General features: G+C 35.3%; 1 protein-coding gene across 8 annotated transcripts in view; it reads right to left on the reverse strand.

Moving 5' to 3' along the window:
* Positions 1–21,805, reverse strand: part of LOC121875198 (rap guanine nucleotide exchange factor 2-like) — a 111,963-nt gene that overhangs the window by 9,413 nt on the left and 80,745 nt on the right. For 5 of the 8 annotated variants that reach the window (XM_042379673.1, XM_042379648.1, XM_042379657.1 and 2 more), the window contains 16 exons: positions 21,586–21,722; positions 19,973–20,261; positions 19,638–19,797; positions 18,563–18,830; positions 17,538–17,543; positions 17,136–17,280; positions 16,445–16,658; positions 16,043–16,290; positions 15,499–15,598; positions 13,800–14,011; positions 12,974–13,120; positions 12,406–12,558; positions 10,153–10,438; positions 9,700–9,969; positions 5,944–6,123; positions 3,580–3,642 (listed from right to left, as the gene is read on the reverse strand). In XM_042379673.1, the coding sequence (XP_042235607.1) occupies positions 3,580–3,642; positions 5,944–6,123; positions 9,700–9,969; positions 10,153–10,438; positions 12,406–12,558; positions 12,974–13,120; positions 13,800–14,011; positions 15,499–15,598; positions 16,043–16,290; positions 16,445–16,658; positions 17,136–17,280; positions 17,538–17,543; positions 18,563–18,830; positions 19,638–19,797; positions 19,973–20,261; positions 21,586–21,722 (2,878 nt within the window). The remainder of the gene's footprint in view (positions 1–3,579; positions 3,643–5,943; positions 6,124–9,699; positions 9,970–10,152; positions 10,439–12,405; positions 12,559–12,973; positions 13,121–13,799; positions 14,012–15,498; positions 15,599–16,042; positions 16,291–16,444; positions 16,659–17,135; positions 17,281–17,537; positions 17,544–18,562; positions 18,831–19,637; positions 19,798–19,972; positions 20,262–21,585; positions 21,723–21,805) is intronic. The other 3 variants (XM_042379692.1, XM_042379665.1, XM_042379680.1) reach the window with 3 other exon arrangements.

Raw genomic sequence — 21,805 nt, forward strand, 5'->3', positions numbered from 1 at the left:
AACGAATGAAAATATCTAGAACAGACACATTGCTTCCAAAAATACCACTAATGAACACTTCCTAAAATTTTTTAGTACAGCACATTAGTATTCCTAATCCAAGTTTATAGCAAATGAAATAAGGCACTCTTTAAATGATAGGAAAGTAGCTCAAAGGTTACCAAGTCACCTGCAACCAATATACAGCACACTGATGCCATAAGACAAAAGTTGCAACTCAGAATATTACTGGTAGAGGCATCAACATACTTTCCTAATACTGTATGCAGAATAAAAGAAACTTCAGGATTACAGTACAAGTAATACAAGTTTGGAAGTAGAACATGTTGGCCTGCATAAAGCAATAGGTAAACAAAATTTGGAACCTTGAGGTGGAAGGTGAATACCAAATGGCATCAGATGAAGGAAAAGTATATGACTCATTTTGGACACTAAGTATACTGTATATTCAAATGCTTTCACTTCCTAACTGTAGAAATAGGTATTCATTTACAGCTGAGTCTAAAGGGGATGTCCCAGGATCAAATAAGAGACCCTTAAGATGGGAGGTGAACATTGTATCCACTCAGTTGCCATACCTAATGTTAGTATACAGTACTACACAGTACTGTACAGCATTTAATGCATATACAGTGCAACAGTATATATGTAAGAGTTCCGCTCCTACAGATGTTATTAAGTAAAAAATTTAAGGAAGTCAAAACACATACCTAATGTGCATACCGTACTTACAGAACAATTTTTAAAATACCACTACTGTATATCATAGCCCAAGCCCGTGTATACATTTAAAATCACTTAATTTAAGAGAAGAAATAGAATGACAAAATACAGTACTGTAAATGAAAGTAAAAAATATGAGTCATCAGGCAAAGGTATCAGGCAGCTATCAAACAGGGAGGTACTACCACCTGGGAAGATATTGGAAGCATAATGAGCCTGGGTGGCCTAATCCCCATATTAAAAAAAAATTAAAGTTTAATTTAGTTGGACGTATGTAATCAGGGGATTTCAGATTATTTTTAGTAAAAGAGTGTGTTTATAAATTAATTAGAACTGGCTTTATAGACTCCAGACCAGCATGTCCTTAAAATTTGCGGGGGCTTGGGTCTCAAAATGGCCGAGAATTGCCAAAACCACAAATACAGTATCATTTTACGGAAAATTCCGGCTTTGGGAACGATTTTCCGAGAAAATTTCAATTCCAGCTATCGGAGAGTTCCGGGTTTGAGGGATTCCGGCTATCGGAGAGTTCCAGGTTTGAGGGATTCCAGCTAACAGAGATATTACTGATTTTTTCCAGGGATGAGAAATTTGTCTCCATACCTGGAAATATCTCATTCCTGAAACTGCTCTGCACAAATTATTCCGACTAACGAGGACATCTCTTGTACATTGGTTGCTTGAATTAATTTTTTGAATTGAAACTTGGGTGACCTTTTTTCCTGGTGTGCTCAACAATTTTATATATTACTAAGTAAAGGCTACATTTTTCTAGATATATCACTGCTGGAGCATTCATGCATATTGTTGCATTCTTGTTACAAAACCCTTAATGGTGGGTTGGCTGTTAGAATATGGGAAGTTCTTCTAAACATAAATGTAAACACAATGAGAAATGAAGGAGCACTGTCACTTCAGTAGTTGAGGAAAAAGAGGAAAAAATTATATATGAACACGAGACATTTGATAAAAAGACTATATGGTGAGATAATTGGATGGAGTTATACAAGAAGCTTCAAGTTAAGTACCAGGAACAGCATGAGGAAGTATCTAAGTTTATTTGAGGAGGAATCTTAACAAATGTGTGAAGTGTGGAAGAAGTCATGCCAGGGACAACTTCTCTCAATACAAGAGGAATATAACAAGACATAGACAGACCAATAATAAAGGCCACTCTGTATGGTTATACTGTACTACTCAGAATGTATAAATGTGTGTGTGCTTCTCTTCTTACTTAACTAACAAACACCTTATGAAGAATGAGTTATGATAAAATCACTTTTTTCTAATGAAATTTTAAGTATTTTTTTATTTTCATCACACAAGTTATTCAATAAGTGTAAAGCTTCGGGTCACGTAACATGATGTTTTGATCTTTCGCAGGACTATTTGAATAAAAAGGGCAGGCCTGGCTAGATTATGTTGCCAAGTAGGTACTGTATTTATCTTTCACTCGCTCACACATGAGAGCCTTCCAGACTCTTCTCAGTACCTTCTAAGATTTTGTTATGTAAGCATCTCACCCTTGGACTTGACTCACTTCACCATGTATTTCTACCCCCCAACCCTAAAGCACATGTCTAGTATTGTGATCAATTACTGGAGCAGTAATAATGATTGTTAGTAGTGTAATAGTAATAACATATTGAAACAAGTGTCCTGTACTTCATACTACGTACAAATTACAATAGTGTTGTTTACCTCATTACTACTGTGTCACACACACGCCACTTCATGAACATTCTCAACTCTTCCTAGGAAATTTATTTATTTCCTGTTTATATCATGCATGGCCAGTTTGTAGGACTAGATTTGCTTTTTATTTGTGTTTTAAATGTTTCCAAATATACCCACAGAAGTGTTGCCTACCATAGCCCGAAGCCCAGGGGTGAATGAAAAAATTATTTGTTTTAGTTTGTTTTGTTTTAGGTCTTGTACTTGGGTCTCCCGTCATTTTTAGTGTTGGTAAATTGTAATGTTATGTTGCTTTGAAGAGTTTTGTAGAAGTTAAAGTATAGAATAACGTTTAGTTTTTTCTTGTATATTAGCTGTATTGTTTTAGTTTTTTACTTTTTGTTTGTTTTCTAGGCTCTGATGATAAAAAATGAATTTCCAAAACATTACAAATAAAGAAACCCAACATAGTCGAGATGTTTGTGTTTTCCCTGGTTCTCCTCTTCAGACATGGATACTACTGATCAGGTACAGTATATTGGAGGATATTAACCCCTTCACTACGGGGATGCCACTTTAAGATTTCATTTGGTTAACACCAGATAATTTTATTCAGCTCAGAGGGGAGCCCGTACAGAAGGGGTTATTAGATTACCTCCACTAACCTCTTCACTACGGGGACGCCACTTATAATATTTTACGTTAACGCCAGATAATTTTATTCAGCTCAGAGAGGACACCGTATACAAGGGGTTAAGCATATAATTTCCTTGTTTTGAACATTTAGATTCAATATATTCAAGAGAATACTTAAGAGAGCTATGTGCCTGACTTTATTATTAACAATTATATTTTCCAGGCATATAGGAGTGGAAAGTAAAAATTTGTATTGGAAACCTCAGATGTGTCAGTCTGCAAGTCACTATACATTATTGATAGAATTGACAGTACCAATGCATTAAGTAAATTTCTCAATATGCATCAGACTGACTGGCAGTACATGAAAAAAAAATAAATAAAAAATGTGCCACAATCAATTTCCTTGATGTTTACACCTTAAAAAAAATGCACGTGACCTTAAATTAACAAAAAAGCGTAATTTTGTTAGTTTGCTTCACGAAAAATCTTAAAAGTAATCATAGCATTGTAAGTTTTACTGTTTTGATAAAAGGAACCACTCACCTGCTGCTGGGACAGGTGGCAGTACGGCCACTGCATGCGGGAAAGGGGGCCGCGACCGAGATTCTGTTGTGCATATAGCAAGAAGGCAAGTCAAGATAAGCCATTGTGCAGCCATAGTGGCAAAGGCAAGCCAAGAAAAGGAATCGCTTTATGATAAAAAAACACTGAATTACTAAGTTTTGTGAAGAGATTTTTTGCAATTCTTTAACCTCAGAGCTACTTAAGATTTTTTAACATAACATAAATCAAAATTCTTTATTCTCTTCTTTTTCTTATGAATTTCAATAAAAAATCATTAAAGCATTAAACCACGAAGGAAATGTAATCAAATTATCTTAAGAGTAATGGCAGGCTCAATGATACCTAGGAGGGCCACCTCCTGGAAGTTAAGTTTAATGCGTCGGAGGACAGCAGTGGTCCATCTATGAACCACTCAGTGGGCAGTAATATATGCACGCATGAATATTTGTGCACTTTAGGTATACAGTGCTAGTGAAAATATACAACTTTATGTTTGACAAGTGATTCCTCCTTACAGTGTCCCATTTCAACCAAATGTCTGAGGTGCCAATAACTAAACAGCAGAGCACTGTATATATGCAGTTTTTACATTGAATATGAGAGCAGTACCAATCTGGGGTGCCAATTCTAATGTTTTTGAGCCAAATCAAGGTTCTCAATGACTATTGTTGTAGTGGATGGTGAGGACATGAGTAAAGGAGACCAGGAAACCTTCATGTTTGAATCCAGGAGAAAATGCAAGGTCACGGATATTTTTTAAAAACAGCAGAGAAGAGTAGTTTGAGTATTAGCAAAAAATTAAGATTTATATAAATAATGGTGGGGAAATAAGGTAGAGCAAAATAATCAATTACAGTAAATAGAATAGTAAAGAGCAAATGAAGCGTTCATATGAAGGCAGGTGAGACCATAATTCTATTTTAAGGAATGTAAAGAAATGTTTTTCATACTGTAGATAGGAATGAACCTGTCAGCAGAGAAACTGGTCAATGCAAATTTAGTCCTAAAAAAATGACAAGATTTGAAAATAGCTTATCAAACATTTCTAAAATCCTAGAACTTAAGCTTACACAAGGTCGATTATTTATCATTACGCCTTCACGTAATTCTGCTTAAGTCTTAATGTTTCTTTACATCATCCTCTTTCCCAAACTCTATTTTTGCCCATAATTATAGTCTATTAGTCAAATCTCTTCCTCTAACTATTATGTTCCCTCTAGTGTATATGTATTCAACAAATATGAGTTAAAGTAATGTAAAAAATACAAATAAAATAAAATAAAATAAATAAATAAATAAATAAATTCTGCAAATCCTATAAGCACTGCTAATATTTTCAGGGCTATGGGACTGTGAAGTAACTTTTTAGTTCAATAACATTCCACATATGTATGGGAGTCTTTAGAAATACTGGAGGTTTTGAAGGTTCATTATACATGTACAGTATATTACTGTATATAACTGTGGATTGCCTCACCGAGAAAACATATTTTCGTAAACTCAGTGGAAAAGAATGTGACCATACAATACACAGTAAATCCATATTACCCTTCATAGGAGATATAACACAGCATGAGAGGTACACTGATGATTAATGAGAACAAAGTTAAATAATTTCTGGAAAGGTTTGAAGGAAGAAATGAATTGTTAGAATATTTCAGTGATATTATTTTTGGTGCAGTATCAGAGGTAAGTGGTATGGATTAGTGACGAGAATGAAAGTATAAAAATTAAGTGTTTATCTGATGAGGTGGGTATGAATGTACCAACAGTGGGGAGGAGAGAGGTCAGGTAAAGACAGTATGCCAGTTGTGTGAGTAAGGAGGATTATGTATAGATGAACAAATATGAAAGACACAGAAATTAACATAAATTTCCCATCTTTATCACACACATACAAAATGGTGACTCGAATACCAAAAAAAAAAAAGCACAAGCATATGTTTTTATGCAATATCAGAGGATGACAATTTGCCATTGCAGTGAACAGAGGATTGGTATGCTGTCAGCAGCTCTTGTTTAAGCTTGTTCTTCAGGGGAAGTTTATAATGCTGTACAGTTATGCGAGGAGTAAGGATTCTTATTAATTTTCATGTGAGGGAAGGGGAGGATAGTAAAACATGAATGGGACTGTGGAAATTCAGCCAAAATGTAAAAGTATGGTATGATAAAAATCTGGATAACTGCACAAGAGGGGACAGACTTGCAGATAAACATTAATAAAGGCAACTATTTTCTGCTGTCTGAAAGCTTTTACAAATATATAGTCCACCTAAAAATAATTTTACTCTTAATTTCATGGACACTTATCTGAGCTTTCAATTCTGTTTAAATGTGACAGACCTGGTTGGTGTGAGTATCGTCGATGGTGGGCTGGAGGAGAAGAGTGATGATGATAGAGACACTCGTAGCCTACAACTCCCCCAACTTCCAGCGAGGAGGAGGAGTGACCGTCAAAATGGGTAGAAATGCCAGAATCAGATTCACCCAGGCCAACATGACATTCAGTTGATGTCATTGAACCTGTATAATAATAACAAATTTAGTATTCTCATAAACTATACTCATCAAAAACCTCATTGCTTACTCATTTAAAGTTTGTGTCTTACAAACTCAGTTGTCTTAGTTTGTAGTATATTAATGTGGGATACACTTCTACTTAAAATGAATGCATTAAAATTAATCAGGAATATTTGAAGAATCTATTTGGGATATTTTATAAAGAATGGGAATTTATATCAAAAGTGATAAAAACACAGTTACATAAAATATGTTAAATATTTGAGAAGGTTATTAAATGCAAGAAAATTATTCTCAAGCATTACATCTCCAAAAAATTATTCAATTAGTATATTAAAGCATGCAGCAATTCCTCACTTCAAACATTAAGTTCAGTATGTGATTGTACACACACTGTATTGACATTTAATAAGTTCATAGAAATACTGTACTGTATCACTCTATAAAAATTACTTGGAGATCATTAACAGAAATATATCATCCTTCTCAGATGTATATAGCTTTAAAAAATATGCACTTCTGAAATGCACATGAACATTTACCCATTAAATTAAATATAGTACTGTGGGCAGTCATGCAGCCACTGAAGTTCTCCACAGAGATTCCATGCAGTGGTACAGGAGACACAGAGATGTAGATGCAGAAGAGGAAAGGGTGGATGGCAAAGGTGATTATATCTACTATTGTGTGCATTATTTTATGAGCAAACAAATTATTAGGATATTTATCGTAAACTTGTAAAAGGAAATACTATATCAGTACAGTAATTTTTACATTAATCTCAGTACTGTTTCCATTGATAAGAGATGTGGAAACATACACAGACTGTATTTTAGACATATTCAATTTCATTTTCATTGCCATAGTGGTCACAAAATGTTGTGGGAGCTGGATGAACAAGACTACGTGGTTGTGGCTCGGTATCTTCAACTGGCAGGTGTGAGAAAGAAGGCTCTTGGTTATTGAAGGTTTTATACACAGAAAATGGCACTTGAGTGACATTGATAGGTGGCTGATGAAAGTAATGTGATGAAAATGTTTGGAGATCTTCTTGTGTACAATTACTTTCATCATCCAGACTTTTGCTTTTCATGGTTGATAACAAATGCACATTTTCCTTTGAGAGAGAAGCCAGTGGGGCACTGTTTCTACGTAGAACACCAGAAACAGCAGAAGATACAGCTAGATGTTTCAATATTTTGGGACTACTGTTATGTGATGAAGGAGAAGTTTTAACTTCTTCAATTGGGGACAACATTGGAGCACTGTTTCTTCTTCGTTTGTCTTGCCTGTCAAGTGGAAGGGTCGTTGGTCTAGTAAGATGTATATTTGTTGGTTTAAGAAACTGATCTGAATTTGAGTGGCAAGATTTCCTCACTGGCTGATACAGTCTGTTAGGTTTTGAAACTGGGTATGGGCTAGATGGAGTCACCATATACATCTCCTCTTCTAACTCGCGTATCACTGCATTAAGTTTTTCTGCAATTCGCTTGTGAACTTCAGGCTGATCTTTGAATTTCATCAAATTATTGACAGATTCAGACAAAGAAGTACTATTTGGCTGTACCTGAAGCGGATTACTTGATTTTAAGAAAATTTCAGGAGATAAATTACAGGAAGCACCACTAAGTACTGAAGAACCATAAGAATCATTTAGCTGGTCTGAACTATCCAAGCTTTCATCTGCCTGGCAAGATATTTTTGATCTAGTTTTTTTAAACTTTTCAAACCATGGTGGCTTTTTTGAGAATGTTTGAAAACCATTCTGCCCTTCATCAAAACTGTTGAGATTACCTGAATTCCCCGTTTCATTGCATTTCTTTTTTATCTGAACATTTTCACTATTAATCAATAATGATGGATCTGGTATACTATTTGTCAAAAAAAAATTATGTAAAGAAGTACTATTTAATTCTGTACTGACTGAGTCATCAGTAGTAAGAGTTTTGGGTTGGTTAACTTGATACACTCTCTGGGCTTCACCTTTTTTTTGTGGCTTTGTTGGTTTTAAAACAGCTGGAAAATGTGTTTCTTTACCATCTGGGAATCTCTGAAGAGTATGATACCGTTTTTCAGACATTTCTTCTTGGAAATCCTGACATGAAAGTTTTTTTTCCAAATAGAAACGTGATGGTAAAGAAGTATCCTCATCGTAAGTAAAATTATGACTTTTACTCATTTTCATTTTCTTTCTGAAAATCGTACTCAAAGAATTAGAATCTGAAGCAAACAGAGCTTGAAAAGATTTTATCTTAGGAGGTTTTACTTTAGGAGATAATTCTTTGATGCTTGACGACGGAAAATCCTTCAGAGAATATTTCTTAGGGTCTTCCCTATCAACTGCCTTATCTAAGAAATCTTCACTATGACTTTTCCCAAACAATGACCTGGTTAGAACTGGGGATAATATTACTTCCACCACACTGTTTGCTTTGCTACTGCTCTTACTTCTATCATTACTCAGAAGATCCTCACTCTTACTTCTAAAGATTCTTTGAAATATCCCAGAGTTGTTGCCATTTGTAATTTTTTGCTTTGTTTTAGCCAAGTGCTGTATTTCCTTTTGCAAAGAAATTGAAGTATTGTTTTGGAAAGGTAATGATTTATCCTTCTGACAATTATTTGAGGTATCTTTCCAATTTTCATTAGTAGATTCTTTTAGACTGGTAAAAGAGTTGTCCTTTTCTTTTGCACATAAAACATCTTTTTGGCTCGTAAATGAAGTCTCTTTTAAGCTTGAAAATGAGTTAACTTCTAGATTATTAAATGAAATGTCTTGCTCTGTAAGGGAAATATCTTTTTGATACAAGTTGTTCTGAAACATAATTAAGTTATCTCTTGGACTGGAAGATGACATAACTTTTTGGTTGTGATGTGAAATACTATTTTGGATTGTAAAAGAGTTTTCTTTCTTATTAATATATGATGCACATCTGCTGTTGGTACTAGCCGAGTTTTTACGCTGAAGATTAACATCCTTTTTATTACAAAGCATTTCTTGACTTGGTGATGAGTGACATACTTCATATTCATGTGCTTGGTGACAATCTCTGTCATTTGTTATTCCAAACACAGGTACAATTTCTGTTGTAGGAGTAGAATTTAGAAATTCATCATCATCAGGAACACTTAAATCAGGAGTTGGAAGACTACGAGAGAATTCACCAACTTTACATACCAAATTTAATCTTGTTTTTGCTCTTGATGGACGAACTGACAGTGGACTGGTAGCTCTCTCTGGATCTAAGTCACCAGAATTACTACTGTAACTGCTATCAAAACTGCAGCTGAACTGATTTGATTTGAGCATAACTTTGTTTTGTTCTTGTTGAGGTTTCACTCTATAACTTTTTACAGGTACTAGAGGAGTCGAGTTATTCGAAATTGATATGGACTTCCTTGCCCGAGCATTATTACTAGTAGTGGAGAGTTTCTTGACAGAGGCTATAAAGGCAGAGCAAGCTGCAGCATGCACAAAGAGGGGGGATGCTACTGTGGGTGGTGAGGTTATTGTGTGTAAAGGTAAAGTGCCAATATGTGAAGATCCAATAGGTTGAGGTGCAGGTTCTAGCAGCATACCTGAGGTGTGGGATTTGTGGAGTTTGGATAGGGAGGTGACAGAGGAAGACTCTGCACTAAGGTCCACAGGAACTGCATGGGTGTCAGAATGGGAACGCTCATGAGTAGAGCGAGAATTATTGTTGGTCAGGGCTCCCCTGCGGGGAGGGCCAGGGGAAGGGGTGGGAGAGAGTGAATGGTGGGTTGTGGTGGGTCGTGGGCCGTGATGAGGCTTCGTCTTGGGCTCTGCCAGGGCCTTCATCTTGCTTATGGACTGGGGAGATGTAGCTCCTGCAATGTGAGGAGAGTGCTCAGAGAAAGTAAGCTAATCATTGCACTTTAATAGCTAGAAAGTGTTAAGCAATGTTTAAGTAAACTCAAACAGTTATCACTGAAGCCATAAGCTAAGCAAGATGTAATTAAACACCTTGGTATCATTACTGCATTAACTTGCAACTGAAAATATCTCTTTACCAAATTTTGCTGTCTGTTTCTTTCCATCAGATGTCTGGGATGTTGATGATGTTGAAGAAGTAGTAGATGGTGTGGGTGAATTAGGACGCCTTCTAGGTGGAGGATTAGTTGGTGGAGCACTGTTAGACCCACTGTTGTTGTTATTGCTGTGACCAACCGTTCCACCAGTTGGTTTGTGGCCTTCTGAGCCAGCCTCACACTCATATGACATGTTGCGGAGCCGTTCTTCATCCGTAATTATATTCATGCGAGATAAGTAAGCCTTCACTCGTCGAACCATTTGAGCCTGTTGATGATATGAAATTAATGAAAACTAACACTGGCATGTTACATATCTCACTCATAACTATGGGAACAACACCCAGAAATATATTTTGTAATCTGACATATGAAGACTGTTACTAAAAGCACACAGTTTGGTGCAAAAGTTCCTCTATCAATTAAACCATCTATCTTCATCAGTCATTCTTTCCATCATCATCTATTTACACCACAGAATTATTTCACCCTTAACTTTTCTTACTCATTCCTTCTTCCTCTCATATCTAACAACATTTCAATCATTTATCAATTTAAAAAATCTGAAGTCTGCAGCCATTATTTTATATAATATTCATGCTCTTTAAGCAAAGCATTCAGTTGAAGAAACTACACATATTCCTTCAACCCTTACCACATCGATGGACTTGCTATTTTTCCCTTGACTGCCATCTACAGTAGCATCTCGATAAATCGGACTAATTGGGGCAGACCCCAGTTCGAAAAATGAGTAAGTACGAAAAAAGTGAATATAAGGGGAGGGGGAGGTAACACTGCATATCCAAACTGTTTAAAGAAAATCAATTGTTGTTATGGTATTACTGCACTTCAACAACTAAGGTCTTTAAGTGTATAACAAGGTTATTAAAATAACATTACATCAACAATAAAAAAATATGCATAGAACTCTCTGGGTTGAAAATGACACTTAAGTCTAGATGTCAACGATTGTCTTCATAGAGATGATTTTTATTTACTGTAAAGTGTTACATATAAGCAACCACAGAATTTGTCTTTTGAATAAAGAGAAAACTGTATACTGTACGGTACTATAAAGATAAAAATAAGAACAAATAAGTGCAGGAGTATATTGTATGTGGAAGACAAGTGTTTATCTAGGAGCAGCTGGCAGAGGAGACGGGAGGGGGGTAACACAGGTGGGTGGCTTCCAACCCCCAAAATTCCTTTAACACTTCTTCATGCATTTTCACCACAATTCTCATATAATCTAGATTCATTTGGTACCAGGTTGATGAAATTATCCTAAAACAATCAGCTTTCCTGAAAAAAGAATCTCACCATGAGACATTTGTTTACAAAGGGCAAACAGCTGATTGGCTTACCACGTCTGTGTTCAACACTTAGTAAATTAGTACAGTACAGTTGTGTATACATCATCACTTAATAAATACTATTGTAGTGTAATTATCATCACTTAATAAGTAATACTGTAGTGTACAATATTGTGTATTTGCATATATCCTGGTTTATCCATTAATCATTTGTCTAAGTGTACAAATAGCCAAATTGAGCCATCATATAACACTCAAATGTAGTAAATAATGTTGTTAGGAGGGTACCTTCATATCAAATATTATATAGTGTGATATTGTGACCCCTGTTGTAAGCTGGTCTGCTGAAACCTCTCACACGAGCGCATCTTGAGTAAATAGCCTTCTGATATAGTTTATCCTTTTATTTTCAAGTCACATTACAAATTACATACAGTATTGAATTTTGTCTCTATTACTGAAGATGTTATATTAATCATGATGAACCATAAACCATAAGAGGCCAATCATATGAGAATATAATACTGAATCAATAAATAAATAAACCTGACAAATGCTGCAACACCTGACAGCCCCAGCCTGCTTACATACTCAAGTGTCTTAGTTCTCATTAGGCCTATAGCAAATATGATCAGACTACTGCACAGTACAGTATTCAGCAAGTGTGGTTCTTTTCATAAGATTTTTTTTATTGATCTTCCCCATTTCTGAAAATGTGTTTTTTTTATAGTATTTCTGGTGACCGCAGCACCTCAGAGTCCAAAAAAAGCAAGTTCCAATATATTGAAGTCCGATTTATCGAGGTTTTACTGTATATAATATAAATCATCCACTTCCTGAACATGAATTTCAAATAATACATGATGCAGCACCCTGCACATTCCTGGGTCATACAGAAGAAATAACAACATAATATACAAACCTCTTCATACATCTTCTTCTTATCAGGAGCAGCAGTAGACTTCTTACGTCTCTTGACTGTAGCAATCTGGTGTCCCCCACCAGCCATCTGGTTAAGTGAGATTAATGCCGAACTTGGAGGCTGTCCTCCAGCATCCTGGATAGTAAACAAGTCCTGAGGAAAGGATGAAATTATTAATTCACTACCAATTATGTATTTTGTACTACCAATAACTTGTTTTGTATTCTACCCTCACATACAGTATTATTCCCACAAACTTTCTTGCCACAGGATAAGATGAAAAGTGAAAGTGGGTCCAACAGGCATGATTACCCGTTAGGTAGAGTGTGGATACAGCTCACTGCATACAAAGCCTTTGATACACAAGGTGGCAGTATTGCTGGTACTGTACTCAACAGCATTCACTTCCCCAAGTTGTAAACTTAGGTACCCAATTTACATCAGAGTGAACTGGGAGCTCGGTGATTGAACCACTTACCCCTGAAACAGGAGGCAAGTGCTGTAGTCACCTGACCACTACACTCCTTACAGGATAAGACAACAGGCAGTAATAGTATTATCAACTTACATAAGGAGCAGAACACATGTTCTGAAGATCTCGAATGTATCTAGAGATCATTCTGAGTTTTTCAAAATTGATGAGGCCCTCAATCTTATCATCATTACCCTCGTGAGTGAAGGTTAAGTCCCTTGCAACTACTGGGTAGAATGGAATCTGTGGGAAAAAAAAAAATCAATCAATCAATAAACAAATCACACCATAAAAATGCTTTCTATCAGACTGAGAAATTGGAAATTGAGAGTATAATAATTTCTATTCAACTACAAGTACTTTATTTTCATTTTAAACTTTAAAGGTCACTCCAACAAATATTGTATAGATAAAAATTTCACATCTGCTTCCTCATTCAACATGACTTTCTTTAAATTCAAACTGAAACTTTTTCAAATTCAAACCATCCTGGTAACCATCATCCTTCAGTTAATATCATTAAATTCCTTAAAATTACTCCTTTACTTCCATTTTATAAGATGATACTGAAAGATATTAAACATTACAGACTATTTTTGACTTCTCAAAATTTAAAAAAAAAAAAGCTTATCTGTCTGTTCACTTCTTTACTACAGTACATATTCTGAAATATTCTTATGGATTCCTGTAATCTAGCCCTTGCACAGTTCACCAAACACTCTGGGATGTATTTCCAAACCTATGCATGAACTCTCATAGTGCTTCTATATCCCCACTTATTCTTTATACTGTAGGTGCTTTCCACATTTTTGAAAACACAACTGTCATCAACTCTGGTTACTTTATATGAATGTATCCTACTCAAACTTCATAGAAGATCAGCAAATAAGATTACACAGATAAATATCACATAAGCACTTACAATTGGCGACTGTATATTTTCATTCTGAACTAAGTTACGATATTTGCTCATGTTCCTTGAGGGATCCATTAGCTCTTGCATTTCTTGGTACATTCGCTGATATTTTGATGGCAGTCGTTCCCAAGTCTGTTTCAGTCTTGAAACTGCACCGTGGCCCAAACCCGAGAGGATGGCGAACATGGAGTTGAAGTTTTTACACTCTTTGCATTGCCCTGAGAAGAAAAGTTTTATATATATAGTAACCTCTAAAAATTTTATTTGTCTTCCTGCACTAACAACATGGTATGAAAATAAAACTATATACAGTATTGTGAAGAGCATATAGGTATTTAATATTTTCAAACTTAGTTCCCATTAATAAATAGGGCTAAAGTTTTTAATTATTTACAGAATTAATATATTTTTAATATAATTTGTTTTTATGTAAGTCTTGTATATATGTAAACTGGACCCTCACTTTATGCACATTCACTACGTATTTGCAAATTCGCATTTATGTGGCGACTTTATTTCTACCCACAATTCATTTTATGCGGAAAAGATTCCATATTATGCGTTCTGTAGAAGACATGGTGCATTACATTAGATTATTTTAATGATTTTTCTACAACTTTTAGAGCATTAATGCTCCAGAAATGGTTGTGAAACATGACAGTGTGTGTGTGTCTATTGCACTGTATGTTACATCACAGGATGTGGCTGGAGTGGTGAGTCAGCCACTCCACACACTTTCACTTTCAACACAAACACCCATTCTCTCCATATGTCTTAGTTTATAGTCTTATATTCGATTTTATAGCATTACTGTTGACTTTTAGTAGATGTGGAACATAACCTAATTTTCCCCATTAGATTAGGTATTCACTATATGCGGATTCCTATTATGCTGTGTTGTCACACAATGCAACCATAACATAAAGAGAGGGTCAAGGGTACATACAAGTAGAGTCAGAAACAGTATTTTTTATATATTTTTTATTTTATTTATTTTTTATGGGGATTAGCCCACCCGGGCACAGGTCATTGACCCACATCGGGGCCTGGGGGGCAAAAATGTAATACAGTAATAATAATAATAATAATAATAATGATGCCCCCCCCCCCAGTAACCGGGGCCACATCCAGTGAAGGCCGATATTGACACAAGGCAACATTGCCAGCCATAATACTGTAGTTCCAAAACTACCCAGCAATGTTAAGACGGGATGGGGGAAGGGTTTGTCCGACTGCCAGGCCTTCACTTGACATGAAGCAGTAATTGCAGAGTTGCAATTACTGCTTTTGACTGCACAGTATCAACTAGCAATAATTAGTCAACTCTTGCAATATGATTTCAGAGCTTTTAATACTTATTGACCAGAGAACCATATTACACTGCTTTATACATCAAATTTATCTAGTTATAGTACCAGCATTTTATGAGTTTCTGTTTTTTCTCAGAAACTATTGTGCATCATTTCAAAATTATGTAGATGGGATGGAGTAAAAATTATAAACTGAGAGAAAAATAAAATACAGGATTCCAATAACAGGCATGCATAAAAAATGTAGAAATATAGTAGGCAATACAAGATAACCAAGAGATATGAGGGAAGAGAGGAAAACAAAGTCCACAGTAAAATATAGTACAGGTACAGGAATATAGGTGACATATAAGATAAAAAAGTACAACTGAGTGAATTTTCTCAAAGGAACTTACTTGCAACTTTAATAAACTGCTTAATAGTCTTGGAACGCTTGACTAGATTGTGTTCCGAGCAAACTTCCGACACCACCCAAAACATTTCTCGATTCACAAGCTGCAAGTGGGAACATAATTAAATTGTTAATTTATTAAGATAATTTCTGAAAATAAATAATACGTATAACTACTGAACTGCTGTGCATGAATATAAAACTTTGCAATTCTTATTTTCTTCAAGCATTTCCATTTTCTTATAAATAAACAAGTAACAAAGGATTAATCTAATTATTAAACTAAAAATAAAGTTCTTTAGGAAATTCTCTGAAAGAATTTTAAATACAATAGTCTTGGACAAGTTAGGTCTGATGATTGTAGATAAATACAATGTTACATAAATAACTCTGCATGTGGTACTTAGTCTTAAATATAAAAAAGGGGAAACCTACACAAAAGATAAAACGAGTGTAATTTCTCTAAAGTAAGATATAGTTGCCATATTGCATTAAAGACAGAAAAAAAGATAAAGTACAGTTGGTGATCTTCTACAGTGGATACATACCTCAGCAAACTGAGACAGAGCAGGGGTTCCATAATTAGATTTTAAATTAAAGAGGTAGTCAATATATTCTGTGGGCTCAATCTTGCGGAATACTGTGTAATCCTCGAGAGTAAGTTGAATGGCCAGCTCTACAGAGTTGAGTTGAAGGAAATACACTGTCGATTCTCTGACTAACTCATTGACAATATCATCAGGAAAAAGTGTTTGGGAGACAGTGATGTTCTTCAAATAATACCTGCTGCTCAGTCCTGAGAAAATATATAAACATATATCATTAATATTTAGTGATAACACAGTATTTTATGGACAGAGAAAGAGAGAAAACAAACACATCTAATTTATAGTCAAGAATAAAGGTTATAAATTCATACACAAAATATCATAAATGACAATTCCCCATACCTATTCTCTCTGCTAAGTTCTGTAAAGAGTCTTGCAATCGTTTTTGTTTGGTAAATCCTTCTTCTGTGACAGTGATCTCATACAAAGCATAATTGGATGAACCAGTTGGGTCATTAATGTTGAAGATTTGTAACGCCAGCATCACTACCTCACGAGCTGTTGTCTCCTTGTGGACCGGTAGGAATCTTGCCGACTGGTCTGTTGCTCGATAAACCTATTCGAATAATTAAAAATCACCATCATATAATGATATACAATTTGAAAATACAGTTGAAACCATAAAAATTAGAGCACTGTACTGTACCAACATTCAGAAAATTCACTATGAATAACATTTCTGCATCGAGTATTAATTTCTGCTGATTGTGTACTGTATCTAAGTCATTTACATAACATACAGTATAAATAATTGTACAGTATTCATTACATACATATATTCATGAAGTGATCTTATTTTCTTGGATGAATTGGAGGCATTTCTACTCTGTGTTTTAAGGAAATATTTGTGCTTCAACCTTAAAACCTTGATGGTTTAATTCCATTGTTAAAATAGAAGGAGTGGGAGTTACAAAAATATAAGGAGGAGGAATAGGAAGGAAAGGAGATGAAACTGGCAAGATGAGTTGGAGAATTGGTCTGACCAATATAAAGACTGTACTATTATATCTATAATAGCTAATATACGACATACCTTTAGCACATGCTCTGGGAACTCGGCTCTAACATCATCAAATGCACCTGTTGTGCTAAGATCAGGGTTGCTGTGACTGTGGTACAGTCCCCCACCCACACTCGAGTGTGAAGATACACTATCATCGCTGTTAGCTTGTGAGTCTCTGTAATGAAACAATTAATTCATTAAATAATATACCAGGTAACTTTACTTAAAAATAATATAATGAACATAAACAGTTGCTTTTATTATTTCCCTTATTATTCCCATTCTAGAAAAGTCGATTCCTCATAAAAGTTTATATCACACAGTGAATTAAATGAAAATGCATCCTCATTTAAATAAAATGGTATTATTGAAAATAAAAAAAAATTAAAAAATCATGAGTTTGATCAAACAACAGTGAAGAAAAGTACTTACTGATCACTGATCATGATTGTTAATAAGGAAGGCACATGTTAATACTGAGTAATATAGAATATATACAGTCAACCAATAAAGTAGTTAAAAAAACAAACATCATAAGTCATGTGTCTATGATTGGTACTGTACGTACATCAAAAGACCATAATAAAGAGTAAATTTTACAAATTCAAATGATTTTAAAACTAATTTAATCATGTACAGTATATACATGCAAAGATGAAAAGTAATATGGTATATATATATATACGTATTTAAATATTCATATTTAATACTACTGCAAAAATATTTACTTACTGTTGCGGCTCCTAGAATAGCAAACCTATCTCACCAGTGGAGCATGAACACTTGGAGGGGTTGTAGGGTCACAAAATATTTAAACATTTCTCAAATACAGTATTACCACACCAATGAACCACCTGAGTCTTTCATTAAGAATGAATCACTTGGGGGAGGGAAGAGAAATAGTGTCGGAGTCTTGAAAACACAGAATCACCAGAAATATTGTCTATTTCTTTAATAATAAAAAAGGGGTATTTCAAGTTTACTTCATGAGTGTGTGAGAGATTAAAACTGAAAACAAAATGAATCAATCATAATTTGGGGGCCTTTTATTTGTGTGAACCAGCTCTGTGAATAAATTCTAACTAACTAACAATGAATGAGAAAACTTTTTGTCCAGGCTATGCTGACCAGCAAGAAATGATGTTCTATAACCAATTTTTGGTCATCATTATTGCATGAATGCAGAGATTATGTAATGACCATATGAATGTAGAATTTTCAGGGTTAACCAAATTCAAACTTCACCATTTAATTGATGACTGGATGGCTCATAGACTATGGTTACCTGTCTCCCTGTCACCCCAGCTTTCTCTCAAGGTGCCACCACAAAGCCATGGTTAAATTCCACTTACACAACACCCCTCTCACGAGTAAATTATTATTATTTTTCATTTCAATAATTCTAATCTTGCAATGATAATTTTCTTCCTAACTAATACAGTATGCAATAAACTTACAATGCATTGTTCCTTGGCATGAGAGACTCGATGACTTTCTTCTTGAATTTGTTGGCTTTTGTGGTCATGGAGGATCCCTTATTATTGTTACCAATTTTGCCTTTATCCCTAGGAGACTGTTGATTAGGATCATAAGGTATATTCATGGTGGAAGCAAAGGTGGCATTAAGTGGCAACTGATTATTGTCACTGAGGCCGCGTGCATCTGAGGTCCTCCTTGACCTTGGTCTTGGAGAGTTGTCTGGTGTCATGAGCATTTCTTTAAATGCTGAAAAAAGAAGAAATGCTTTTACTACCTGGTAATGTGATAAAAAAATAATAATAATCATTACTGCATAATGGCCACCAACAGCTGGATTTGTTACATAAATAAAATGTATTACAGTGTATATTTTATTTTTACGTATCTTCTAAACTTGTGAAATGTTTGTCAAAAAAATCTCCAATAATTTCTGAGTCATGAGCAGTGTTAACAGACAAAAACTAAGTGTCGAGAATATTCCCTTCAGTCAAACCCAACATATGACAACGAAAAAAAATTCTTCAAACAATTATTTTTTTACCTTGTTAAAAAAAGTGAAAAAATACTCTACTTAATAAAGAAGAACTGGGAAGAATAAATATCAATTAAATAAATTAATAAGAAAACAAATAAAATACTGTATATCCATAGACCTGACTACATTTACACAAAAAAATAATTAAGTTTTAGGATTAAAGTAATAAGAACATGAGAAACAAATTTCAATACTGTAATATGCATTGACAGTAAGACTTACACAGGTGCAGGCATGGATGCACATCCTGTAATGCAGTGCAGAAGTGGTGGATAAAAAGTGGAAAACAACATATGCCTAAGGGCGGCCATTCTTCTCTCTCAATCCTTTAATGCTACAAGAATTTGCATACTTTACTCAACTGCTAAATAAAGCCACTATACTATAGTCCTGATAATACAAAGTGTAGTGCTTTGCATATTATGCAGTTCCATGTGTCATAAATACTTTTCTCTATACTCGAGTGGTCAATGGCAGTAAAAATATCTTTAAACAAAAATAAAACACAATTATATTACCTAATAAATTGCTCTTCACAGTAATAGATAAATGACAGGTTTGTCGAAGAATTTCAAGAGCCTTTGCATGATTCATGTGATCAAAGCTCTGTCCATTAACTTCCAAGATCTGGTCACCACGCTTCAAACCAACATCTTCTGCCTTGCTCCCTTTCTCAACCTGAAATTTTATCAACATTTAATTTTCCAGTCATCATGGATATCACTTATACTGAATGCTTTTTCCTTCAACTCTTGTTAAAAAAATGGGCATTGTTCATTTTCTAATTGGCATATGCTACAACATCAAGCATGAATTTATTTTGTTATCTGAAAAAAATAAATAAAATCCTTACCATGGATATAAATATACCATATCCTCTTTCATATCCTCCTAAAATGGAAAATTGAAGGATTTCGTCCCTACTAGGTCTTGTCAGAGTCACAGTTCTTGCTTGGGCCTTTGTGGCGCAAGCAAAGTCTAATAGACGAAGCTGGCCAGCCATCTTTTCTCTCTCCAAACCTTCTTCGAATTGTTCCAAGAAATTCATCATGACCGGGTCCATCTCAAAGTCAGTGAAGTGATTGTTGACCCACAGCAACACTACCCGAGTCACTCTATCTCGTAGGGATGGTTCTTCAAACCTGCAACACATTAAAATGAGAAGGTAGCCCTTTGCTAAATTGCAACAGTACAGGACAGCATATGGATATTAATAAACTCTAACTTATCTTCATAATAAATTCATTTTTATATGTTGAATTCCATGAATTTCTTGGCAAGAAATTAGACTTCTTAACATATTTTCTGATTGTAAGAATTAAGAGAATACAAACTTTTGGAGGAGTAAGGAGATTAAGTTTCAAAATTACTGCAGTCATAAAGTACTTTAAGTTGCTATCTATATTAACTAATACACATGGAGTTTATTAATTTCAGAAAATATCCTTTAACTGATTGATGCCTCAAAGAAATAAGTAGAATACTGTATCATCTGCAAAAGGTGAAAACTTCCCTGTAACTTCTGTATATCTTGCACATCAACTTTTTCATTTTTTAATCACCATAAATAATTCATACTACAGTAAACCCTTGCGATTCGTATTTCGACGATTTGCGGTACGCAGATAGTGGCTATGATGGCTAGCTTGCGAGTCTCTCCCGCAGCGCAACGAGTCGCCTTATGTGCCCACAGTATCTCCTCTCCCTCTCTTCGTGCTCAACCATTGCCTGCAATGCAGCATCTCTTGTGTTGTACTCTCAAAACTTTAGTGTTTGTGTGAAAATGGCCCCTAAATGACTGCCTAGTGTCAGTGCTAGTGGAGTGAAACGTAAAAAGTAGAAATCATTGACGACCCTGATAAAGAAAGTTGAATTATTAGACAAGTTAAAGGAAGGGATGAGTGCTGCCATAGCAGGTCGGTTCTTTGGTCCGAGAAATCAACCAGACATTGGTTCCCTACCAGGAAATGTTTAAAGAACTCAAAGACAAGAGAAAAAACTATCAATTACTATGTTTTTCAAGAAAGAACCAGCCACTCGTTCAGCTGATTTGTCACCCTACCTCACTCAGTCAGCTGCTGCTGCTGTTCCACCACCCTCCTCCCAGCCACCAGCTACCTCACCACCCACCTCCCGGCACACGCGCTTATCCACCACCCGCCTCTCCACCAACCACCACTGCATCACCCTCTTCCAACAGTGATCCTGATAATCTCCCTATGCTTCAGTAACCAGATTTCTTCCTATGTACATTATACCACTTTATCAAACTCCAAACTTCCACATACTAAGGTAAGCACAGTAAAAACGACTTAAGTTTTTCATACACAGTATGGGTAAACATTAGTGCACTTAGGCAGTATAAGTAGCTATTCGTGGTTTTGCCAATTCACACCATTCCTTGGAACCTAACCCTCGTGAATAGCAAGGGTTTACTGTATATACTGTAGTCTCCAAAACTCTTACCAATGTAACAACTTGTTGGCAACTGTGAGTGGAGTTACAATAAATGTTCTGTGGGTAAGTAGGAAGTCCTCCACATAAGTTGGGTCTACATTATTCTCCACCTCCACTAGTTGTTGCATGAGTCTCTCAGCTGTACCCTATAAATGTAAATGTTTTTAGCTAGTAACAACATACTATGAGACTGCAGAACAAAATGGAAATTAGCCATGTAAAATAAATC

This window comes from Homarus americanus, unplaced genomic scaffold, assembly GCF_018991925.1.
Source record: "Homarus americanus isolate GMGI-L3 unplaced genomic scaffold, GMGI_Hamer_2.0 scaffold14532, whole genome shotgun sequence".
Taxonomy (NCBI): Eukaryota; Metazoa; Arthropoda; class Malacostraca; order Decapoda; family Nephropidae; genus Homarus; species Homarus americanus.